General features: G+C 42.7%; 5 protein-coding genes and 1 pseudogene across 11 annotated transcripts; 4 read left to right on the forward strand and 2 right to left on the reverse strand.

The window, feature by feature from the left end:
* Positions 1-411: 411 nt before the first annotated feature.
* On the forward strand, positions 412-6,717 carry LOC103997628 (filament-like plant protein 7). 2 transcript variants are annotated; one of them, XM_009418912.3, is made up of 6 exons: positions 412-781; positions 2,306-2,373; positions 2,494-2,626; positions 2,742-5,262; positions 5,345-5,405; positions 5,920-6,717. In XM_009418912.3, exons 2-6 carry the CDS (start codon positions 2,320-2,322, stop codon positions 6,433-6,435), a joined length of 3,285 nt encoding a protein of 1,094 aa, XP_009417187.2. In that variant the 5' UTR covers positions 412-781; positions 2,306-2,319; the 3' UTR covers positions 6,436-6,717. The 2 variants fall into 2 exon arrangements, with proteins under 2 accessions (XP_009417187.2, XP_009417188.2); XM_009418913.3 differs by lacking the exon at positions 412-781 and adding an exon at positions 798-940.
* A 1,135-nt stretch (positions 6,718-7,852) lies between these two features.
* On the forward strand, positions 7,853-8,909 carry LOC135622140 (WUSCHEL-related homeobox 4-like). The gene is made up of 3 exons (XM_065123785.1): positions 7,853-8,111; positions 8,193-8,456; positions 8,549-8,909. Exons 1-3 carry the CDS (start codon positions 7,872-7,874, stop codon positions 8,693-8,695), a joined length of 651 nt encoding a protein of 216 aa, XP_064979857.1. The 5' UTR covers positions 7,853-7,871; the 3' UTR covers positions 8,696-8,909.
* A 1,324-nt stretch (positions 8,910-10,233) lies between these two features.
* Positions 10,234-16,277, forward strand: LOC103997629 (RNA-binding protein L). Of its 6 annotated transcripts, none has more exons than XM_065125283.1 (10): positions 10,234-10,607; positions 11,358-11,420; positions 12,079-12,163; positions 12,301-12,375; positions 12,629-12,707; positions 12,901-12,940; positions 14,240-14,346; positions 14,435-14,504; positions 15,828-15,910; positions 16,000-16,277. In XM_065125283.1, exons 1-10 carry the CDS (start codon positions 10,275-10,277, stop codon positions 16,046-16,048), a joined length of 984 nt encoding a protein of 327 aa, XP_064981355.1. In that variant the 5' UTR covers positions 10,234-10,274; the 3' UTR covers positions 16,049-16,277. The 6 variants fall into 6 exon arrangements, with proteins under 6 accessions (XP_064981355.1, XP_064981356.1, XP_064981357.1 ...); XM_065125284.1 differs by having other exon boundaries at positions 12,632-12,707; XM_065125285.1 differs by lacking the exon at positions 14,240-14,346 and having other exon boundaries at positions 12,901-12,936; positions 14,408-14,504.
* A 262-nt stretch (positions 16,278-16,539) lies between these two features.
* LOC135622933 (probable arabinose 5-phosphate isomerase) lies at positions 16,540-19,581 on the reverse strand. The gene is made up of 3 exons (XM_065125289.1): positions 18,877-19,581; positions 17,718-17,941; positions 16,540-17,001 (listed from the first exon to the last, which is right to left on the reverse strand). The coding sequence occupies exons 1-3, from the start codon at positions 19,525-19,527 to the stop codon at positions 16,845-16,847; spliced, it is 1,032 nt and encodes a 343-aa protein (XP_064981361.1). The 5' UTR covers positions 19,528-19,581; the 3' UTR covers positions 16,540-16,844.
* A 736-nt stretch (positions 19,582-20,317) lies between these two features.
* LOC135624020 (EG45-like domain containing protein) lies at positions 20,318-20,683 on the forward strand (annotated as a pseudogene).
* A 1,701-nt stretch (positions 20,684-22,384) lies between these two features.
* Positions 22,385-24,014, reverse strand: LOC103997632 (uncharacterized protein At4g06744-like). The gene has a single exon (XM_009418918.3). The coding sequence runs from the start codon at positions 23,891-23,893 to the stop codon at positions 22,523-22,525; it is 1,371 nt and encodes a 456-aa protein (XP_009417193.2). The 5' UTR covers positions 23,894-24,014; the 3' UTR covers positions 22,385-22,522.
* Between the last annotated feature and the right edge of the window lie 240 nt (positions 24,015-24,254).

Here is a 24,254-nt window from a genome sequence, read left to right on the forward strand (position 1 = left end):
CTCATGGGATGGAAGACTCGGGATTGGATACTCTTGTCGTATCTCTTTGTCTGTTGCGACGTGCACCTCAGTCGACCCGCCTTGCCATAGGAGGTGGCGGTGGAGCCCAGGTGGGCCCTATGTTTCAGTCGTCAGAAGGTCGGTGACTCATGGGCGCCATGAAGTGGCGTTCTTCATCTCGCAGAGCGTTTGACAGAACCAACCAAACAAGGTGATTCGGATCAGCTGTTCTTGTATGGATTCAAAACAGAAAAAACGACCTTCACATTGGCTAGAGCCTGTGGGGCCCAGCTAAAAATAGAAAGACTCTTCTGCTGGTTGGCCCTTTCACGACTCGGGATCTCCACACCTGGCACACGCTCGCTCTTCCCTGCTCGCCCGTGCCATCGAAGCCAAAGGCATCATCATCAGCATCCATGGTGTGCTCAGCTTTCACAACCCGTCCACTTTTCGTGCTTCCGTCTCTTCTTTTCTTTTTCTCCTTGATGGTCTATGCCCACCTTTTCTCTCTCTCTCTCTCACCCCTTCCCCCCACAAATCCGTGTTCCTTTGTCCCACCAACCTGACCATGCGCATCCCTAGAAAGAGAGAGAAACAATAAGTTGAAAGATAAAGCGCAGCTTGGCTAGTCTCATTACTCGGCACCAACCCCTCCTCTCTCTCTCTCTCTCTCTCTCTCTATCCTTTCTTTCTTGCTTCCCCTGTGCACGGTTTTGTTGGGGTGGCTGTCCTTGCCTCCTTCCTCTGATGCTCTGAGAATGGAGTTTCTGGGTTGAGTGAGGTCAGCCGACTTGACCACTTTGCAGCTTTCTCTTACCTCTTCGCTTACACATGATGCATTTCCAAAGCCTTTCATGTTCTCTTGCTTGTCTGCCTTCTTTCCTGTTTGGTGGTGTTTGTTTCGAGCTGAAAGTGGTGCATGCAATTTCTTGAAAGATTGGTTAGTTTTGCTTCTTGAAATCTTTGATATCGAGCGATTACATGTTGGCACAGAGTGGCGGTGCATATACCTCTTACTTGAGCATTGGCTTACATCCAAAAGATTCTGGATTGGCATTTGAAAATGTTGATTGGAATCTCTGTCATCTTTAGGTTCATTTTGTAACACCCAAACAATCATACACACAGTTAATGAAGCATTGCTACTTTACCTGAGGAGTTGCAAAGTTTCTTGAGCAAGTCTTATTGTAATGAATTTGGATCCTTTCATGAAGTCATCGACCTAAAGGTAGAGAATATGGTGAGATTGGGGATGATGTGTTTTGAGTTGGTGTGAGAAGTGTATAGCCCAAGTCCCATGTCTGCAAGCTATCTAAATTTACATACTGATGGTGAGCTAGTATGTTTTCAGCTGCTAATGTGATGAAAATGCAATGTCTACTTGGAAGCAAATGAAGTTAATTTTTGATGTTCCTTAAGGAGAGTTGAACTTTTGAAATAAATCAGAATCAGTAATCTTGTTGTCTGCTTCAAATGTTTAGACACTCCAAATTTGTTGAGCAGTACAGACTAGAAATTTTCAGAGCGTTTAAAGGCAAGCTTGTCAATTCTGTTCCAAAATGGCTGTTCCTGTCAAAGTATATTTGTCCTAATAGTTGAATATGGCATCCTCTATCATGTGACAGTTAAAATTTCGGTCATTTCGGTCCCTTTTTTGCTGCAGTGACCTTCTGTCTTTTCTGTTTATATGTGCATATATGTTTGAACGAATCTAAAGAACAGGATATAAATGTCGATAAATATGATGCAAAAATATACACCAATATCAAGAGGGGAAGGACCCAATATGAATATATCTTACACCAATAAGAAACCCAGAATGGCATGGAAATCATTGATTTGATTGAATAGGATGCTTATCCAAAGAAAATTCTGTACTGGAGGAATTATTTATGCTCTATTTGTGCCCGACTCGTTACAAAACAACTGGAATGGACACCACTTTTTTGCTTAATTAATGAACACTCTTATTCACCGAGAAGCTTTGTGTAACGAAACATAATGTAGATCCTGCCATAAGTACCTTGATGCAAGATAACACTACCTAGTATGTTGATTGAGATGCACATTTCAGACATATGCAATCGTCATTCGAATTGTTTAGAATCTATTCTTCCTTTTCAGTTGCCATCTCTTTTTTCTGTCGTGCTTCAGAGGGCATTGCTGGTGCATCCATCTGAGAAGTTTATGTTTAAGAATGCTGAACAGTCAAATAGGATGCTTTAAGTTGTTTTATTGTTATTATTTATTTCATCCTTTTGGGTATGGCCTCAAATTCTTTGTTCAATATTCTGTATGCATACAGGAACTTGTCGAGTCATGGATAGCAAGACATGGCTTTGGAAGAAGAAGTCTTCAGAAAAGAACATCGAGGTAAGCAGTAATAAGATCTTTTGCTTAATTGTTCTCTGCCTTTTATCCTTCTCGTTTCTGTCCTATGCATTGCCTTCTTATGCTGGGAATGGTTCTAAAATTGTTCGCACATTAATTCAGAAAGAGAAGGCCCTTGAGTTAGAGAGATCCTTAGAGGACTTAAATGAACAACTGTCATCTGTTCGAACCGAGTCCAGTGCTAAAGATGATCTTTTGGCAGGGCAAGCAAAAGTGGCTGAGGAAGCAATTGCAGGTAAGACATTTCATTCTGAATTTTTGTTTCTTGCACTAAATTTACATAAACATGATGGACTTCCTGAAAGTTCTTTTGTTTTTGTCTTAACAATTAACCATGGTCAACTTGTTAGGATGGCAAAAGGCAGAAGCTGAAGCCCTTTCTTTAAAGCAACAATTGGATGATGCTTTACTTCAGAAAAAAACTGCTGAAGAAAGAGTGGTTAATAGAGACATAGCATTAAAACAATGCATGCAACAGCTTCATGCTGTTAAGGAAGAACAGCAGTTCATTATTACCAATGCTGCCTTAAAGATATCACGAGAGCAGGAGAAGACACGAACATCAGAACAGAAATTGGTTGAGACAAATAAGAGGCTCGCTGATTTAGTTTTGGAAAATGGCAACCTCAATAGAATTCTAGATGTCAAAGAGCAGTTGCTCAAAGAATTGAGTGTATCCAAATCCAAGTCAGAAGCAAACTTCACCGATGTAAAGTCTAGAGTTGATTCCTCAGAGAAACTCAATGATTCCCTAAAGTATGAGCTGTGCATGCTTCAAAAGGAGCTTGAGATTCGAAATGAGGAGAGAGAATTCAATCACCGATCATCTAATGCTGCTCATAGGCAACACCTAGAGAGCGTTAAGAAGATTGCTAAGCTAGAAACGGAGTGCCAAAGACTCCGTGTCATGGTCAGTAAGCGGCTGCCAGGACCAACAGCTTTAGCTAAAATGAAAAGTGAGGTTGAAATGCTGGGTAATAATTCAATTGAAACGAGGAAGAAAAAGTCAACTTCCACAAATGAAGCCTTCAATATAAAGGATAATATTTTTGAAGGCTCTCACAATGCATCAAACAAGAGTGGTGCTTCCCTTGTCGAGAGATTACGTTCCATTGAATACGAAAACAAGATTCTCAAAGAATCATTGACCAAGAAAAACAGTGAACTTCAGGCATCACACATCATGTTAGCACGTACTACGTCCAAGCTATCACAGGTTGAGAAAAAATTCGAGGAACTATCAAAAGGGCATGCTTGCATTGAGCTAGCAAGAAGCAGCCCAGCAACAAATGACTTGCCACTTTCATCAATTTCAGAGCATGGTGGCAATGAAGATGACATTAGCTGTGGTGAACCATGGGCTTATACTTTAATTTCTGAACTGGAACACTTCAAAGGTGGAAAACCAACCGCATCATCATGCAAAAGTGCTGGAATATCAGAGTTGAGTTTGATGGATGATTTTATTGAGATGGAAAAATTAGCAGTAGTTTCTGCAGACAAATATTTGGAAAGTTCACTCAGTACATTGGAAAGTTCACTCAGTACATTGGGAGATTGTAATTCATGTGTAACCACTAAAGAATCGTGTACAGGACCTGATTTATCAGAAGCAACAGGTAAGGAGCTTGTTCCAATCAAGGATCTCTCCCATTGCAGCGAAGAAAATAATGAAAATCAAGTTAGGTATGTATCATTTGAAAGCCAACCTAGTTGGCTTCAGGATATTTTAAGGGTCATCATACAAAAGCATCATATCACGCAAAAAAGTTTGAATGCGATTCTTGATGATGTTAGAGTTGCTTTGGGAGTTTGGAATTATTCTACTGAGGCAAAACACAAAGATAGCTTATACTGCAGTGACAATTTACTTCAACAACCCAAACACATTTCATCATATCTGTTTGATGGTGCAATCAATACAGGCATGCTGAACGCTAAAAGCGGTAGCCAACTTCGTCAGTCAAACTTGGAAAAATCAGTTTGCAAGCTTATTGAATTGGTTGAAGGAATCATTCAGAGAAATATAAAAAGTACAAATGGTCAACATGTACTATCTGGAGATAATGAAAGCACATTCACACACACTAAATCTGCATCAGCAAATGGATATGTTGCTCGTGCATTTCTGTGGGAAAGTTCTGAACTTAATGTGGTTTTACAGAATTTTGTTACTGTTTGCAGTCACATGTTGAATGGGAAGTTTGATCTTCAGCAGTTTACTTCTCAAGTAACTTCAACTCTGGACTGGATTATAAACCACTGTTTTTCGCTTCAAGATGTTTCAGACATGAAGGAGACTATCAGGAAACAATTCGACGCGGATGAATCATACAGGGTTAATGAACTTAAAGCTGTGATTTACCCAGCCAAAAAAGTAGGTAAGAGAGATGCATATGAAGAATCCAATATTACTGCAGAGAGGAAAAGACCTTTATTATCTGCATCAAATGGTCTAAATAATTTGTCCAGAATAGACGACATTGAATCCAAAGTGAAAGATGAAAATGAGCATCTAAAATATGAGATCATGAGTATGGAGCTTAGAAGAAAAGATTTGGAGGAGAAGCTGAAGACATTTAGTGATAAGAATGAAACACTGGTAGCTCAGCTTCGGAAATCAGAAAAACACAGTGGCAATTTACAAATAGAATTAGCAGCACTTAGGGAGTCTAAGGGGCAAATTGAAGACCAGATTATAAACCAAAAATTGATTAATGAAGATCTTGGAACACAGCTAACAGTTGCAAAGGCAGAATTGAATGAAGCTCGTCAAAAGTTCTCAACCCTTGAAGTTGAACTTGAAGAGAAAAGTAATTGTTGTGAAGAATTAGAGGCAACATGTCTTGAACTGCAGCTTCAGTTGGAAAGGTTAGACTGTTCACTTTGTGGGTTTTCTTTTAACTGAAATCTCATAAATATGTTCTGATCTCTTTAACAACATCTGGCACAGTGCTTCATCTAAGGAAACTCCAAAATACATCATGCGGCAAGAAGAAAAGAAAATCCAGGCGGTAAGTTCTGTAATTCTACTTGCTGAGCTATAGAAGATTTATCATGATTGTAGTACTTCATTTACAGTTTTCTTGATAGCAAAAACTTCTTTGTAGATTTGTTCATCTAAAACTACTCGATTCCTGTTTTATGTTGATTGAGATGTAGAGCAGATTTACAAATTTGCATGTCATCTAATTTGTTTAAGATAAAGTGATCCAAATTTGCAAGTAAAAGTGCCCTGTACATAAGAACATGCAACTACTAGTTCTGTGGTTCATAGGTCACAAGTAAGGGATGATATGATCGAGATCAGCAGAATGCGTCAGGTCAGATCATAAGGATCAGGATCAAACAATCTAGAAATGAAAATTTTAGAAAATTCAAAAGATGCTTTACCTTCATACATTATAACATATCTAATATATTCCTAAATATATCAGACTGAGGTTGCAAATTTAGTCTTGTAGCTTTGCTGTTGCAGTAGTGGTACCTTATCCTTGTTTTGCTAGAAATTGTTGCATGATCTTGCAGGAATGTGATATAGTTGCAGCTTCAGAAAAGCTTGCTGCTTGCCAAGAAACCATCCTAAACCTGGGGAAACAGTTAAAAGCATTGGCATCACCAAGAGATGCACCTCTATTTGATAAGGTGACATTGAGCCCTGCCATAAAATCCAATCATCGGCTTCAATTGCTTGATCATTTGAGAGCAGAGAATCATGCAAAACATGAGGAAACCAGATCTCCTAACACGAAGGAGATCATATGCACAGAAGCACCAAAGCCACCGGCTGCAGCTTCCAAGAACCACGGTGCAGGTTCTCTATACGAACACAAGATCCATACGAACCACGGCCACAGAAGTTCAATTAGAAGTATCATTCAGCTCTCACCAGAGAAGTCACCTGGTATGCTTTGTGGTTTGGAAGTTTCTGACAAGCACAAAGGTGGGACTGATCCAGGAATGCTCTTGGTCGCACCGAAGAGACAAAAAGGAGGTGTTAGATTTCTGAGAAAGCTTTTGCTGGGAAGGAAGAGAGAACAATGAGAAGCTTGTCCTTCTAATGGGTGAAGCTTCTCAACCAAAGGAACAGCTCTTAAACTTCACTGGTAACAGAGACACAAGCATTGGCATGCTTTTGTTGAGCTTTTTGGTGTGCTTGTAGCATGGTTTGGAGTGGCGTAAACAGCTATGTTGGTTTGTGTCATCCTGTATGTAGTTTCCTTTTGCTTTCTTGCCCTTTGGTGTCATGGGAAGTAATAATGTCAGATTGAATGAGAATGTAATCTCAGTTGCTTGAAGATGATGAGCTGCAGCTGTTCCCATTGACATCCTTCAGCTTGTTCTTTGCTGATGAGAGGTATCAACATCTAATAACATCTACAGAAATTATACAGAAAATGAAGTCCTCAAATGATCTCTCTCAATCAATCATGGAATAGGCTCTCCCAAAATTTGCCAACCGAGTAGCAGCTTGATTGGTTTAATTCTGCCAAAGAACACAGTTTAATTCTTCAAGTCTTCTGCCATTTGTCATTCCTATTCAAACCAGAAGTTTGATCCATATCTAATCGATCACCAGAACCCCCTAAATCTTGCAAGCCAATCACAAAAGCGACGGAGGATCCTTGTTGCCATTTGTTTCCCAGCACCCACATCCACCGCCACCTCCACCATCATCATCATCATCATCATCATCAATTACACCACCTCCTCCATCCAACTCACACGGATGCATCATCTTCTTCTCCACCTCACTCCCTCCCCCCTCCTTTTGCTCCCTTTTGTTCTCCTTTCTGTGGGTTGTAGGAATCTTTTTGATTGCATCTCCACCGAAAAGCCAGGAGGACTGATCATGAAAGCAGAAAACCCCGACCGATTGGACGGGCCAGCACTCGCCTTCCGATCCAAAACCCAACACTCTCCTCCTTTTCCTCCCCCTCCCTCCAAAGTCAAACTCCTCTCATCATTTGGTCTTCCCTTCCCATGCATTCTCTTAATTTCTTCCACACATTTAAACAACATATGACTCGTACCAACAACTTCTTTGAATTAAAATATTATATAAAAATATCCAAAATTCTCTTAAACTTTCTTATCTTATAACCATTTTGAATGGATATTACTATGAACTAAAAGCTAAATTAATAGTCAAATAATGGTCAACTATACAGTGAATCTCTAAATTACACGGAACAGTAGGAAACAGTGTTATTTGTGCCCACATATAAGAACTACTGATATGCTTCTGCACTTCAACAGTATCTCTCGGTTGCTTTCAGTATATTGACGCATGATCACTCCCACCTTTATCCAATGAGAACCAGCCACCTACACAACATGGGAGTTCTCCATGTTGAAATGTAGATCTGATGTATACCTTTGCCCTCTCCTGTATCGCCACCTCTCTCACACACAGTATAAATACCGAGCTTGTTGCTTTCATGTCCATCCTTTCACATAGCTCATAAGTTGAAGCAGCCATGAAGGTCCACACATTGGGGTCATGGGAGCAAGTCCCCTCCTCCCCTTCCACCTCCTCCTCCCTCTCCTCTTCCTCGGCCAACAACCCCAAGCGCCTCCGTCCGCTCGCACCGAGGCTCACCTCTGCTGCAGTCCCTACGACGGTGGCAACGGAGATCTCTGCCCCTCCTAAGTTGAGAAAGAGCTTCAGTTCTCCCATGACCGCCAAATGCGCCTCCATAGACTTAGATGTCTCTCTGGTACTGCGTCATGTGTGCTTGTCACAATTCTCTTGCTTGTTCTGCTCGTGGAAGATTCATGGTGAAGAGAATTGGGTACAGATACAGATGCAGTCAGGGGGAACGCGGTGGAACCCGACGCCGGAGCAAATAAAGCTACTGGAGGCACTGTACCAGGGCGGCTTGCGGACACCAAACCCGGTTCAGATCGAGCGCATCACCGCGGAGCTCGGCAAGTACGGGAGGATCGAGGGCAAGAACGTGTTCTACTGGTTTCAGAACCACAAGGCACGCGAGCGCCAGAAGCAGAAACGCAGCGAGCTCGTCGCCCTTGCGGCTAGCGCCGCTCCTCTTCCCCATCCCGAAGTATGAAGCACGATTCTTGGAGCTAATCGTGAGTAAGTTTTCGTATGCATTGCTTAGCTTTAGTTGATAACTGGATGAAGGTGCAATTACAGAAAGAAGAGATGAAGGAGTTCCATGGCGGGAGCTGCAAGCGCAAGTGCAGGAGCTGGGGCAGTCTCGAGCTGGACGTGGAAGAGGAGGGACCCGGCGACCGGACCTTAGAGCTTTTCCCGTTGCACCCAGAGCGGAAGCAGATGTGATGGTTGCCACAGAAACATGAGACTGTGGATCCCTGTCTTCTTTAATCTTCAGCTTCTGTGAAGGGGTGGCTGTCTCTTTCCCCTCATGTTGAGCCACATCTGTGTCGTTCTTCTTTGGAAGTCCACAGACTCTTTTCCCCCATCACTGTCCTCCCTAAAGCAACCGCGAAATTGAACGCCTTTTTCTTTTGTCAACTACAGTTGGCGGAGGAGACCTGAGAGCGTGCTTTCCTGCCTTTTCGTGCTGCGCTTTTCCGAGACTAACAGCCACCACATTGCTTCTCTTTTGTTTCGATGCGAACTCTCGCACTGGCGGGCGGCCTGCATGCATGCTTTCATGTCCGTCGTCACCAGCAAGTGGCTGTCAGATAACCTCAGCTGCTCGTCGCAACCAGCAGCATGCATCGACATGGTAGCTTGCTGTTGTTAGCTAGCGATAGTTGGGGACATGAGAGTAGCACTGCTGCTGAGCTTTCTGGGACGGTGAAGAGCAAGAGCATGCAGCGGCTCCTCCACCTTAGTGTTTCTGACACCTGAAAGAAATGCCTACCTGAGAAGGGCACTACACCAGTAAGTGCGCCAGTCCTGTCAATGACACTCCGGAACTGGCGATCCTCGTTCCGTTCCTTGCTTTATGCCCATCACCATGTCTTCTTTGGACGACCACCATAGCTGGGGACGGTGGTGCAAATCCATACACAATCCATCGGCACAACTGCTGCTGCCTGTCACAGCCTTTTTGACGGTCTCCTCGCTTGACTCACCGGCGACGTGGCACGCCCCGGTTCGTCCGGCCAAACCAGGCCCACCTCGGGATCGACGAGACGGGCCCGGTCGGCCGACCACCATCGGATAGGCATGGACATGGTGAGCCCAACCCTGGCGTGAGCGTGCGCAAGGCACACTCAAAAGGCCATCATATGGTAGGGGTTTCAGCTACAAAGGCAGTAGTGATATGGAATGGAGTGTTTGTGGCCGAAGATGTTGCACAAAGCAGTACTATATAGCTTTATCTCTTGGCCTGTGATTAGTAATGGAATGGAGATAAAAAGTTCCCCTTCTTCTTCTCTTCCAAACTGTTGTTGTTGTTGTTGTTGTTTCATGATATTATCTTCAAAGTTCTAGTCAATTTGACCACTGGTCTTCTTCATGCCTTTCTCCATTCAGTGGCAGTCAACCTTGCTTAGAAGGGTAATTGTTTAAGGAAAAGCTGCTTTCGACATATTGCTGAAAATATTATTTTAATAGATGAATTAAAAGAGAGAAAAAAATGTTAATCGAAAGATAATATAAAATATTAAATCAAGGAATATACTTTAGCTTTTGGTATCTCAACACGTGGCAGCATTGTATCATCAGAAATATAACTGTGATTTCATACTATTCACATAACAAGAAAGAAAGAACTCAATTTATTGATCTATTTTTATAAATCATTTTTTCCTTATATTCGTCATGGAATTTTATATCTTTTATTGGATCCGGGTACACTCCAGATCCGACCCGTTTCAGAGAACACTGTTGTTTATTGAGCCCACTCGCCGGACGCTTCGCACTGCGGTTACTGGTCGCGCTCTCGATGGACGACATGGCCGCCGCTTACTACCACCCGCCTCCGGTAGCCGCCCACTACCCCTACTACCCTCCGCCGCAGACCCACGCGCCGCCGCTCACCGGGACTCCTCAGACGCCGTATCACCACTACCTGCCGGCACCGGTGCCGCCGTCCCGGACCCATCTCTCTCCGCAGCACTACGGTACGCCCGCCGACCATCCCTCACGTGATGAGGTCAGGACCCTATTCATCGCGGGCCTTCCCGATGACGTGAAGCCCCGCGAGATCTACAACCTCTTTCGCGAGTTCCCTGGGTACCAATCCGCCCAGCTCAGGAGATCCGGCCAGTCGTCTCAGGTGCGCATCTTCTTCGCTTTTCCTCTCCATCGGTCTTCTGACTTGATTATTGTTTCACGTGGTCTAGTTTTATTGACTCCCAGAGTTAGGGTTTCGAAGTATCTAACTTAGAAACTGATCGAGGAAATAGGGCTTTCGGTTCTTTTTTTCTTTTGACTTGAGAATTTATTGATTGATCGTTCTTCTTCTGTTTCATTTCAAACTCAACTTGATGGAGGTGAATGCTGGCGTACTGATCTTATTTCCCAAGTGTGAATACAAAATTCAGAAGAAAATATAAGATTATTTCATTGATTTATGACAACTATGTGGCATCAATTAAGGCCCATATATTGTGTGCCATGGTTGATGTATCAGGCGAACTAAAAGTTTGTAGGAGGAATGGTACTTGTTAAACCTTTTTTTATCAATCAGAGTCGGTGCTGATTTGCTGAACATCTTCATCATTGTTGAAGTTACATATTGATGTTTTGGGTGTTATTAGTTATCAATATTATGAGTAGATAGCCTGTACACAAAATTCAGATTTTTTTTTTCATCACTTATACATCATCTACTATGAGGGGGCACTCAGAAACACGTGAAATTGAATTTGGCTGTTTCCTTTTCCATTTTCCTTCCATGATTGGAGAGAAAAAGGGCTAGTAGCATGCTGCAATGACCTTTCATCAGTTTTTTGGTTTTTCCACTTTTATGTTCCTTTGTGCTTGATTGCTGATGGACACTAATTTGGGTTCTCCATTTTTGCAGGCATATGCATTTACTGTTTTTACAGACCAACAGTCGGCACTCTCTGCAATGCGTGCTCTAAATGTATGAAGTTTAAATGCTGTTTTGAAAATGGATTCCAAATATTGTTCTTCGGGTTTTCTTATTGGAATTGATGCTTGTAGTTTTTTCTTTGCACGTACATACTGATGTGTACTTTCATGGTCTAAATAAGCATAAAAAAAGTCTTATGTCATTTGCATGTTCTCTATGATTGTAATTTCTACTATTACATTTTACAATATTACAAAACATTGACCACAATCTTTCATCATGTGTACTTTATGTCTTATCACTTGAATAGCTTCATAAATGCCTAAATGTTCTTATTTTCACCTTTCCATATGTTTTCATTATTTATTATTTAAATTTTATTGTCTGTACTTAATTATCTAGTGCCTTGAAGGTTTAATATAAATAAGTGCATACGCTGCTGCATAATCGTGATTCCTTGTCCATTATCATGCTGCGCCCATTTCTACAAAGCACTGGTATGGTATACCTGCTATAATGTGCAGTTGTTTGATGCTTTGGATATATGGTGAATGGAGTTGGAAAAAATGGTGTTCATATCTAATTTCTTGCAAACCCTCAAAAATTCTAAAGATCATACTCTCTGAAATATTTAAAAGTGGAGATTGTATTTATTGCCATATTTGTGTAACTTTTTCAAACACATGGTTAAATCTGATATTGCTGGCAGGGACTAATGTTTGATCTTGAGAGAGAATCAACTCTATACATTGACCTTGCAAAGTCTAATTCTAGGTTCAAACGTTCACGAACAGGTGCACAATTTAGTTTTCTCAATATCTTCCTTTTGTGTAACACATAAGGTTCCTATAGTATCCCATCTATTAACTTTCATCATTACTTGAGTTCCTATCTTTTGAAACTTGAACCTGTTATGTCCTCTGGTAAGCAGATGATGGTGTATCTTATTCTTACGATAAAAGAGTTAGAGGATCTGTTGCATATTCAAGAGGCTTTTCAGATTCTGGTAATGACAACCATTCTTTGCATGTTTAAGTCATCTGGTATCGGCAATGTTGATGTATCCCTACTTTCTAGTAGGCATAATGCTACCTGAGATTGGCTTCCTTTAATAGATTTTTTTAAAGAGTCACTGACTGCTCTGATTTCAGTTCAACTATTTTAGCTTATCTCTAGTGGTAGCTTGCAATAATTACTCACATGTAACACCTTCCTCCGAAGCTCACGCATACACATGTTTCGCACATTCTTCACACTAGCAGGTGCTGGAAGCCACATTCACATGCCTGGAATGGTTAATTCTGCTTACAGCTTGAATGATTTTCCCTCTGCACAAAGGTTATGGCACACTACTTTAAGCACAGCTTTGCTACTTAATTTGATTTTTTTTTAAACCTTGCTAAATACATTTTCTGTACTATATTCCTTTGTTTCTAGTCTGGAACATAAAAGTTTGAAAGATCAACTTAACTTGGTTTTAGTTCTACTGTGGGGTTTCTGACTGACAGTTTCCTTGTGCATGTGATTGCAGCCAAACAAATTTTGGTTATGAAGCAAAGCATAAAATGTTGGTGAGCTTTACTTTTCTACTTACATCTCAATCATTGTACTATGGTACCCAAGTTCCTTATTGACTTTCCAGTGCATTGTATTACTTTTCGTGGATTACTATGTGTTCTTTTGTTTCATGTACTCCACAACTGGATCATAAACCATCTAGCTAGCTTTTCAGAATAAGACAAGGACTTTTGTTTAAACATCTGCATATTAGAAAATATGTACATCTCCTTCTTTTCCAGAGTTTTGGTGATGAAACACTTATAACTATCCCTGTCTACTTTCACAAATGCATTTCTGGTTAGTCTTCTCCACTATAGCTCTGACATTTGTTAGATTTAATTCACTTTCTATAGCTATTTAAGAGGGCAAAAATAAAAGGATGAAATTTGAGTCAATTAATTGCCACCTTGTAATTATGTTTAAGTGGTAAACTTATAGTTGGATAGGGGAAAATATTGGACATACATATCTACTTTTCTCCTTCATGTTCATGTGAAAAGAAACATAGATCTTTTTTATGTGAATTCATATTGGTGGGTTTCAAGATTGGAAGTGTGGAGGACGATTCTCTAAGAGGCTTTCAGACTTTATGTGCCGTTGGCCTAGCGGTTAATATTGTACATTCCTTTTTGTGCTTATAAGGTCTTTGGTCAATAGTAGCTTCTTTTCCAAATTTTTGTCATTGTTTGAAGCAAGCATCTTTACTTGCAGACCTAAGTGACCAATGTGTGAACCGCCAATATAGCTTCTTTGTTTGCAAGTGTAAGGCTGCATATGTTGACCATTTCTGGATACTGCATTGGCTGGAGCCCTTTGTCTTATACATGAATCTAGGGTCAAAAAAACACAGGATTTACTAACAGTTGGATGTATTTATGGTTTGTATAAGTTACACTCAGCTGGATTTCGGCATAGCTCAGAGACATCATAGACCCAACCTAATCTAGATTATATTTCATTTTCATCAGTATGCTTACATACAATTCATAACGTGTTATTGTATTATATTTTCTGCCATACTGAATGTCAGTGAGAATTTTAAACAGTATTTTGAATTGATGTATTAAGTAAAATCTCAATTTAGATGCCTCCATACTTAAATTTCTTTTACTACCTGCTGAAATTTCTTTCCCTGATCAGATGCTGTTTGCTTATCATCACTCATGGACCTGACTACATGAGAGATTCCTTCATGTTTCTTTTTTAGCTTTTGGAAAATTTTATTAGTCCTACATATAATGATGCATGGTTTAATTGAGAAGTTATTCTATTTTCTGTGCCTTATATGAGATGCTACTATGATTTCACAGAATAATTCAACTTACACTCCTCAAAGTAATCCCCCATGTCCAACACTTTTTGTAGCTAATTTGGGTCCAAAGTCTTCTGAGCAAGAGTTAGCACAAGTTTTTTCAAGGTTCTAAGTCACTTATATTCATTTGTGTTTATTTTTAATTATTTTCTTTTATTTGCTACAGTTTATACAAGCTTGCTTTTGTATGTAGATGCCCAGGATTCTTGAAATTGAAGATGCAAAACAAGAATGGAGTTCCTGTTGCATTTGTTGATTTCCAGGTATCTATTATTTTCCGTCACATAAATCTAGTTATGTAGATCCATAACTGTGTTTGCCTATATTTTTGGGGTTTTTTTTTCCTCTTCTTAGTGTACTAATCAAAGTCTGATAATTCTGTCTTCTTTGTTGGGTGGTCTACCAAACTGTCAACATTTTGGCTAAATACTGCTTGCTTTAACTAACATGATGTAGTAGTTATCATGACCCACCTGGAGTAACCAACATTAACTTCATTTTCTTTTTACTAGTTGCTGACACGTGATAGAAGGGGTTTTAGATGCAAATCATGATTTGTTACATTAAACTCCTTGTAAACTACTCAAGTATAAGGACCTTTCTGTTTAAGTTTACTAACAAACAAGGTTCGTTGTCCCATGGCATACCGGGCAATACATATCGGTTCGACAAGGGATTGGTATGAGCAGTACATACCAGTTTGTCGATACATTTCATCATATTGTGTGTCAATATGTTGATACGTACTGTATCGATGACCAATTGATACATCGGTATAGATTGGTAAGACGAACCATGCTAACAAGGACCATCAAGATAACTCATGATCCTTCTGAGTCTTCTTGTTTTGACATCATGATGCAATGTTACTTAGCAAAACTCGTGCAAGGAAATTATTTAAAGAAAAAACTCATGATTATTTTTTGTAATTATTTAAGCATGTCCAAGATTTTAATGGTAAAAGAATTACTATGAATTTTGAAGCATGGATACAGTTATAGACTACCGATACAACTTGATACAAATAAGCCAATATGTCAAAATTTAAACAAATAGGATTAGATATGTCATGGATATTCCCAATGGAGATGTTAAATGTTTATTTATGGTGTTAGAATAGATAGTTATGTATCATGATTCTTGATAAATAATGAGTAATTTATGAGTACTATTGTACACATTTGTATACCTTTTATAACTCTTTCACTGAAAACTTTTCATGGGATTATCTTTGACCATCAGTCCCCTACTAGAATCAGTTTAAACATCTCAAACTATAAGCATAACTTAACAAGCGATATTGGTTCCCAAGTAGTTCTTGATTTTAAGACTAGTGTATTTTATCTGAATTTAACTCGGATGGTATTATGATAGGTTGACATTGAGTTCCGTAGTTATTCGAATGTGGATTTCCACAATCAAGATACTATTATGGCAAGAAAAGATGTGGCTTATTCCTAACCCGACATATCTATACTTGTACTTTGAGGCAGACTAAAATACTTGTACTTTGCGCACCAAGCGACTTGATTTTGCCATGTTGTCCTCTTATGTCAAATTCTCAAGTTACTTTCTGCTTTTTACAGGATACCAGTAGTTCCACTGGAGCCCGAAATCATTTGCAGGGTACCATTTTGTACTCATCAGTTGGGGAGGGCATGCGCTTGGAGTATCCTTTATAAGTTCATGTAACTTCTGATTAAGTCTTGCCATTGAATGAGCCGTATAAACAAGATAGTTTCCCTAACAAGCATCCAGGTATGCCAAATCGCGCATGGGTCTCCGAAAACGTGAAAAGAAGACATAAGTTGCTCAAATCTGAAACCTCTGAAGATTCTATTCTCATTTTATCATCTGATCCTTGAACATGTGTAACTTTTTGACTCGATCTTTGTGTGGGGTTTGTTCTTAGGTTCACGGCAGTCGTGTATGTATAGCTTTCTAGGTTGGGTGCAATTTGCTGTTGAATCTATTTTGTTGTCAACATTGACTTAAGAACACTACTGAAATGATAATGTAGCTGCTGATGTTGATGATGGTTTCTGTTGCATGCATTAACCTTTTAGAATGTGCTCTGAGTTGCTCGACTGCTCTATCATACTCATTGAGACATCATAGTATTAGTTCTAGCAGATTTCAATTGGCATATCAAACTGAAACCGATCATTGTTCGGGTTGGCATATACCACATGTTGACTGGTACTTGAATCCATGGCAAAACCATTCATTAGTCAAAAACCGCTGACTCTGTTTTCCCCACTCATCATCAGCTTGAAAGCTGCCCAAAAATTTCACTGATAAACCATAAATATCATGAATCTAATATTTGCTATATGTTACATTAACTTATGGTAGACAACATGAGCAAAGCACACTCGTTTAATTAGCACAGTATGTGCCAATTACTCGTATGCTTAAAAATGCCTTTGTAGATTAATATTACACCAACAATGCTAGAGTTCCTCAACAAATGAGTTGCCTGTATGCCCCCTTGCTATTTTGGGCAAAGGAATGAAGTGAGAGAGATACATCAACAACAAAGAAGCTGGAATGCCAAGCCTTGAATGCAAAAAGGAATAGACAAAAATAAGGCTGAATTTGGATCACAAGCCTGCTGAAACCAGTCCATGCAAGGTGATGATACCAATCACGATGTTGCGGTCATCGATGACAGGTAAGAACTGCACAGCAGAAGGGGGTGATTCCATCTTCTGCATTGCCTCGACTGCCATGGCGTCCGGGCTGATTGTTCTTGGATTTCTGTTTGGCAAAAAGAAAAACTAATTCAAAGTGGTTTCCAACTTGGATGGCCCTAAGTTGATTCCTCAGCTGAAAAGGGAAGGATGAACCAAAGATGATAAAACATACAAATATAATTTGTAAATCAAATAATTCATATGAACCGATGCTGAGGAAAGAGACATTGGAATGAGATAAACATCAAAACGGTAATGTCTGGTTGGTTAGACCTACTAGTTTCACCTGCCAAGATAAGCTTTGAGGATTCATGCAATGAATCAGTGTTTCAGGAAAGGCAGCTCGACGAGGAGATGCTTTTCTGAGTCTGTTGTCTGGGATTGAATGACAGAAAAAAAAAAATTTCAGTTGCACCAGTTTGTCCCACAACATGCAAAATCCATTTTCGATCAAGCGATACCTATTACAATCATATTGTGGTCAGAAAACTATTGCAGTTTTCTATTATAATGCACATGAGTGTTTTTGTATAAAATTGTTATGTTCAGCACCGTGCCTTTCTCTCTGGGCTGATAATAGAGTTGTGTTCATGTGTTGGTAATCCAAAGGCAATTAAAAATGAAAGAGATATCAAAATGAAAGAGACATCAAAACACTAGGAAACATTCTAACATGTTGCGCATCTCAACAAGAATCTAGAAATGGGACATTTGAGAAACTGGACTCCTCTAGGAACAAATTGAATTCAGAAATTCTACTAAGAAAGATATATCAGCTACCTGTTGCACATCTCACCAACTGTGAGATTGAAGATGTCGGCACCATTGGCCTTGAGCGTGCGCCGGAGGTCACCATCCGTAAAGGTTCCAATTAGATGAAACTCCTCATCGATGACGAGCAGACATCCACACCCTTTGCTTGTCAACTCTGTCAACTGATCCATTATCATGTCTCCTTCCTTGCACAAAGGAATCTCAGTATTCTTCTTCATTACATCCTTCACCTGCATAAGAATGGCTGAATAAGTATAGCATAAAGCAAAACAGCTACCGCAGTTTTAACATTAAAGTGGAAACATGTTGTATCATTAGTACATAATTTTATAATTGTCCTAAAGATTACTCAAAAAGAAGGCAAGGATACATTGTCAATGTAAAAATTGCAGAGAATGACAATTATTCTGACATAATACAAACTATGCCCAACCAGGAAATGTATGATGCAGAACATCTGCAATCCAGAATCTTACTTGTTGGTAATTCCACAAACTTGAGACACACTGAATTCATCCTCATCACAAAGCATAAAGCCAGGACCGAAGAAGCAAAGATTAATATAAAATACATTTCTCATCAAAATTGCTACATGAATTTATGAATGCACTAAATGAACTACATTATCTCATAATGACTTCACAAGAGACACAAATCCTCCATCAGGGAGCCACATTTCATGTGCATAAGAAGAAAATTACTAAAGCAATGCAGATATGGGTATTCTTTACATTGTGGAATATACATTACAAAATTTCCTTATGATCAACTATTTCTCCATGGGACAAGAAAAATCTCCCCAACAGTGAACCTTCTTCGTTCTGTATACTCTTTCAATCTCAAAGGAGGAAAAGACAACTCTAGATGGGACAAGTTTTGGTGTTCAGCAGAATACAATGTGCAGATATGCTCAAATTGCCAACCTGAATTGAAATACTAAGGGAATAAAATCCAGATCAGAGCAAAATAATTAAGCAGCTGCATAAAGACCAGATCAGAACCCATTGCCAAACAATCCAATTCATCTAAATATGATGTACTTCTTGGGATATCTTCAAGAGAACGACATTGAAATTGCTCTGACACGGATTTGGACAATGTCTTGTAGATAAACCAGTCTTGTAAAGAGAACAGCAAAGAAACAAATAATGAGATCTCAACCAACCTTAAAGATGAGGCTTTTCCCAATCTTTCCGGCGGGGTGGTTGGCCGCGTACTGCTCTTTGGTGAGCCGACGCGCGGCCATGAGGGCAGCGACGACGGTGTCCCCGAACACCATCTGGATGGCCGCCGAGGTGACCGGCGCGAGACCGAAGGGGCAGAGCTCGCGCTGGAGGGGGAGGTGCACATTGACGTCGCAGAGGGCGGAGAGGGGGTTGCCGGAGCCATCGGCCGCAGAGGTGAGCGAAAGGAGGCGCGCCCCCTTGGACCGGGCGCAAGGGACGAGGGTGAGGAGCTCCTCGGAGGCGCCGGACTTGGAGATCAGGACCAGGAGGTCGCCCGGGAAAATTGCCCCGAGGTCGCCGTGGAGGGCGTCGACGGGGTTGAGGAAGGAGGCGCGAGCGAAGCCGAGGGAGGCGAGGGTCTGGGCGAGCTTGTGGGCGACGATGCCGGACTTGCCGACGCCGGAAAAGAATATGGCGCCGGGGGCGTCAAGGAGGGTCTGGGCGAAGTGCGCCGCCTGGGCGAGGTCGAGGTGGTCGAAGAAGTGCTCCAGATTGCGGCGCTGCGCCTGGAACAGGAGGCCGAGCTCGCCGGTATCAATCTTCCCGGCGGATCCCGGGAGGTCCGGCATTGGGGGCGGCAAAGATCCCATCTTTGGACTTCTTCTGGTCTACAGGAGGAAAAGGGCATGGAAGAGTCCGTGACTTCTATGGGCAGAGCCCATTGAAGTATACGTACCCGCCGCACAAGCTTGAGGTCTTTAAGGTGGGCTCCGCGCGGACTGCGTCCCTTCTGTCCAACAACAAGGCAGGTGCGGCCGTGGGTCGATGGCCAAATGGGCTAGATGGTCCCTCAGACGTGTGTTTAATGGTGTTGCGAGCCGAACGAACGGGCAACGATTCCGCGACGGCCGATTGGATCCAGTGATCTGATCGTGGATCTTTTGCAATAATTCTTGTAAATCATTCTACAAAATACCTCACTGAGCTCGCCAAATCCCGTCGTCTCCACATCTGACTTGCGGGTCGCGCTACCCAACTGATACTATGCTTGGAGAGGATCCCCAGAATGCGTCGGTGGAAGATGATGTGCCGAAGGGGAAAGCTCAGGACCCACGCTGCGGTGGCAAAACGCGGAGCCCGTTTCCAACTCCCTGGAATCATCCACCTGCCTTATGATTGGACGCACACTCGTTGTGGGACCCGATTTCGAGTCCTGAGCTGTTTAAGTGCATGTCGGGTATCGTGATAACGGGTACCAATAGGATGTATGGAGGTGGTATGATCTGAAGCCACGTGTAGGGCGTGATGGTGGGGATGGGCCCGGTCAAGAACAAGCTCGTTAGTTTCCTGATCGGATCGAAGGAGATCCGACAGTGAAACTGATTCGGATTCGGATATTGTTACTGGGCCGGCATGCACAAACTCGGTGTGCATGCGGCCATGGAACCTTCGCTTCATGAACAGCTTCGGCAGGCATGTTCCGGCGACAAGAGCAAAGGGGTGATGATTGCAGCGGCGATCGACGCCGTCTGGAACAACGGCGCGGCCTGCGGGGGAATCCACCGGGTGAAGTGCGCGGGTGCGACGAACCAAGGCGTCCCCAGACATAGCCATGCCGAGGGACCGGCGTCGTCGTCACCATCGTCGACTACCGCCCGTCTGGGCGTCACGGCACCATCGATCAACCTCTCTCAGGAGGCATTCTTTGCCACCGCTAGTCCTGATGGTGGTGACGAGCAAGTATGCCTGTGGAATGGCATGCGCCAACCAATAGGGTTTTCATTATCTCGGATTACCAAAGGTTGACGTAAGTAGGTTGGATAAGCTACCCATAATTTCATTATACCCTAATCAAAATTCGCCTATATAAGTAATTGAACCTAAACCAATTGGATGCTTATCTTCCAACTCGATGCTGATTGGACCTAATTAATGAGTATTTGACTCCGAATAAAGACTCGGACCTACAAAATATGATTATCTATAAATAATGATAAGATAAATATGAAATAATAATTATATTATATATATATATATATATATATATATATATATATATGATGTTTATTGAATCTATGATTCGAAAATCAATCATGTATTATTTTATTTAGAGCGAGGAAAATCTCTTCCTCAAAACCTATAAAACCTATATAAACATAGATTATATATATGTTCGTGTAAACAAATTTATGTCGTGGCCTTGGGGCCGACACGACTTGTTTCGAGTCCAAATGACGAGGATCGGCTCAAGGTCTCTCGGGGTTACTGATGTGGGTGGCCGTGCAGATTGGATCACGTCGAGGCTTGTTGGAATGTCCCGCATGGAAGGGTCTCTCTCCTCGCGCTGAATAGGAAGCACTCCGTCTTCGTACCTGCACGCAGGTCGGGTCGAAACTCGGTCCGACCCCTCCGACGATCAAGTCAGATGATGTGAAGATGTCTCTTTTGTGTGTGTTCGATCCCCCCCATTGCTCCTCTCAAGAGCGGGGTTTTTATATGGTGACTTACTGTGTCCGATGTGCTTGTTTTGCAGAGAGCTGGATCATACTCCTGGCCACGTCTGACAATAGTGTTGGCGTGGCGTGAAGGGTTAAGCCTGAGTAGGACGTTAATGCGCCTCGATCGTCGCTCCGGTCCGTTTGACCAGGTGCTGTCGAGTCGATCGAGACGTGAGGCATCATTTGGGGCAGGTGACGTCAACCCGAGTCTTGTCGTCATTATTATCCTCATCAATATATATATATATATATATATATATATATATATATATATATATATATATATATATATATATATATATATATATATATATAATATGTAATGTAATATGTAAGCGTAATATAATACAATTTCACACCACAAAACCCATTACAAAACATAGGCCTAACTTTGTCTCAGTAGCTCAAAGAGTGTGTTGACCGATCCATTCTAATCAACGTGAGATGTGGGCTCCTACCCATGCAGGATTGACATGCCAAAACTTGGGTATTGCAACGCCAAGCACGATAATATCAAATGAATGATAGAGATCGGAAGAGTACAAATAATGCGAGCAAGAAAAAGTGGTCATGCTCGGACCACATAAAGATAAACAAAGGACGCTCGACAGTCACCTAACGCCACCTCTGTTCTTTTCTTTGCTTTACTAAAGATGATTGAGATTAAAGAAGAGACAATTGCGATTGGATTCTTTATAGTAGCCACAAATTGGGTCCCTAAGAATTCCAAGAATGCTATTGATGAGTGGGCGTGTGAGAATAGAATGTGGTTCTTGACTTCCATCTCTTGGGAAGTCTCTTGACGAGGAGGGGACAATGGGTAGCTATGAGATCCGATAGTGGGTCAGATTCTTTTTCCAATCAATTTAAATCATATTAAATTAAGGCTGATAAAGGTGTGTATATATAATTTAAAATATAAATATGAGAGAAGAAAGTTTTTGGTTTGTATTTGTTTTTGTTTTATAAAGAATAAAGGATGAAGAAGACGAGATTTGAGATCAGAATCTTACTATAAATAATAAACATTTGCATTTATTGTATTATTAATACGCTGCAATTGTTACAATAATGCTGGAATTGAAGTACAAGTAGATCGATGTCGGCGTCGAAGAGAGATGCTGCACTTGCTCTTGCCCTGTCTCGATCATGGCTCGTCATGGTGGCGCAGGGCCTTGTAGGTGGTGTATCCAGACGCGGGGCTTTTATCCCTGGCCCCGTCCACTGCCGGGGCCGACGATGCGGCCGAATCCAAAGCGTCCCTGCCCGCCCACGGCAGGTGGCATGGAATGTACTGCGCGTTGGGGCAGGTGATCTTGGGGCGGTTCAGGAACCAGGCGCACGCCTCCGGCGGGCGCTGGTTGGGCAGCCCTGGAATGCAGTTCTTTCTCACGTCCAACACCTTCTGCTGGATCAAGCCGGCGCAGCTGGGCGCCACCGACGTGAAGTAGTTGTCGGAGAGCGAGAGGTTCGCCAGGTGGCCGTACTTCGCCAGCTGGCACACCACGTCCGGCACCTCCCCGTAGAGCAGATTCCCCGCCAGGTTGAGCTGTTCCACCTTCTGCAAGCACCCCAAGGAGAGGGGGATGGGGCCGGTGATCTGGTTGGACCCGGCGTCGAACACCGTGGCCCTCTTCAGCAGCCCTGTTTCGCAGGGGAGGCAGCCGGAGAGCCGGTTGCCGAGGAACAGGACCTCGATCAGGGTGTCGCAGGCCTTGCCGATGGAGCTGGGGATGGGGCCGGTGAAGTCGTTGTTGGCGAGGGTGAGGTAGGCGGCGGTGGTGCTGCCGAGGTTGGCCGGGATGTTCTGGGTGAACCCGTTGTTGTTGAGGAAGAGCACGTCGGTGCGGATGAGGAAGACGGCGGGTGGGACGGGGCCGGCGTAGCCGTTGTAGCGGAGGTCGAGGAAGGCGAGGTCCACGAGTGGGAGCACGCTGGCGGGGAAGCCGCCGGAGAGGCGGTTGTTGCTAAGGTCGAGCTCGTAGAAGAAGGGGAGGCTGGCGAGGGCGGGGACGGTACCGCCGAAGCTGTTGGAATTGGCGTGGAAGAGCGCAAGGTCGGGAAGCTGGTCGACGAAGCCGCAGACGGTAGGGGCGGAGAGGGTGAAGCCGTTGAAGTCAACGGAGGCGATGGCGCGCATGTTGCTAAGCCCCGGCGGGGTCTCGCAGTAGAAGCCTTGGTAGCCGCGGCCGTCGTTGTTGCAGATGCGGAACCCCGTCCAGGAGCCGGTCTTGTTCTTGGGGTCGCAGGTGACGATCTGCTTGAAGCGCTGGATGACGAAGTACGCGCGGTACTGCAGGATGTTCTCGAAGTCGCTCGGCTGCGGCTGCCGCGGAGGAGGAGGAAGGCACCCGGGCTGAGGTGTCGAAGGTGCAGCGCCACCACCGACACCGACGCCGATGCCGATGCCGATCTCGAGGGCTTCTCTGTCGCTGCCACTGCTGCTGCTTACGGTGGGAACGAGCAGTACAGACAGGAATACTAATCGCACGAACCGGAAGCTGCGTCCAAAATCCATGTCTTGTGTCTGACAAGTAATCGCTTCTCACGTTCATGTTATATATACCTCAACGAGAAAGGTATCAGGTCGTGAGACGAAACTAACGAGTGGGAGACGAATACAGACACAGACACAGCTGGAAGATTTGGCCATTGTGATGTATGTATCTGATCTCCTCGTGAAATGATTGAAGAGAAAGAAGAGGGGTAGCTCTCGAGTCCACGTTAATGGTGGTTGAGAGATAGCAGTCGTATATATCCATGCATCAAACTGTCGGCTGCTGCTGCGAGTGGTACCAACTTGCAGTCGGCTGCTTGTGTCAGGTCACAGTACTAACGTCTCTCCCCCATCCTAAGTCTGCTGGAAGTCAAGTCCACGG

Source organism: Musa acuminata, chromosome BXJ2-9 (genome assembly GCF_036884655.1).
Source record: "Musa acuminata AAA Group cultivar baxijiao chromosome BXJ2-9, Cavendish_Baxijiao_AAA, whole genome shotgun sequence".
Lineage (NCBI taxonomy): Eukaryota > Viridiplantae > Streptophyta > Magnoliopsida > Zingiberales > Musaceae > Musa > Musa acuminata.

What these genes read in the sequence shown, in the direction of transcription:
- LOC135622933 (XM_065125289.1), bottom strand. Translation starts at nt 19,527, where the DNA reads ATGGGATCTTTGCCGCCCCCAATGCCGGACCTCCCGGGATCCGCCGGG. An exon ending in GGAAAAGCCTCATCTTTAAG is followed by an intron (nt 17,942 to 18,876) that starts GTTGGTTGAGAT and finishes ATTCTTATGCAG; the next exon opens with GTGAAGGATGTAATGAAGAA. An exon ending in GTTGGTGAGATGTGCAACAG is followed by an intron (nt 17,002 to 17,717) that starts GTAGCTGATATA and finishes TTTGCCAAACAG; the next exon opens with AAATCCAAGAACAATCAGCC.
- LOC135622140 (XM_065123785.1), top strand. Translation starts at nt 7,872, where the DNA reads ATGAAGGTCCACACATTGGGGTCATGGGAGCAAGTCCCCTCCTCCCCT. An exon ending in TAGACTTAGATGTCTCTCTG is followed by an intron (nt 8,112 to 8,192) that starts GTACTGCGTCAT and finishes AATTGGGTACAG; the next exon opens with ATACAGATGCAGTCAGGGGG. An exon ending in CTCCTCTTCCCCATCCCGAA is followed by an intron (nt 8,457 to 8,548) that starts GTATGAAGCACG and finishes GTGCAATTACAG; the next exon opens with AAAGAAGAGATGAAGGAGTT.
- LOC103997628 (XM_009418912.3), top strand. Translation starts at nt 2,320, where the DNA reads ATGGATAGCAAGACATGGCTTTGGAAGAAGAAGTCTTCAGAAAAGAAC. An exon ending in CTTCAGAAAAGAACATCGAG is followed by an intron (nt 2,374 to 2,493) that starts GTAAGCAGTAAT and finishes ACATTAATTCAG; the next exon opens with AAAGAGAAGGCCCTTGAGTT. An exon ending in CTGCAGCTTCAGTTGGAAAG is followed by an intron (nt 5,263 to 5,344) that starts GTTAGACTGTTC and finishes CATCTGGCACAG; the next exon opens with TGCTTCATCTAAGGAAACTC.
- LOC103997629 (XM_065125283.1), top strand. Translation starts at nt 10,275, where the DNA reads ATGGACGACATGGCCGCCGCTTACTACCACCCGCCTCCGGTAGCCGCC. An exon ending in GTTCAAACGTTCACGAACAG is followed by an intron (nt 12,164 to 12,300) that starts GTGCACAATTTA and finishes TCTGGTAAGCAG; the next exon opens with ATGATGGTGTATCTTATTCT. An exon ending in AAGCAAAGCATAAAATGTTG is followed by an intron (nt 12,941 to 14,239) that starts GTGAGCTTTACT and finishes ATGATTTCACAG; the next exon opens with AATAATTCAACTTACACTCC.
- LOC103997632 (XM_009418918.3), bottom strand. Translation starts at nt 23,893, where the DNA reads ATGGATTTTGGACGCAGCTTCCGGTTCGTGCGATTAGTATTCCTGTCT.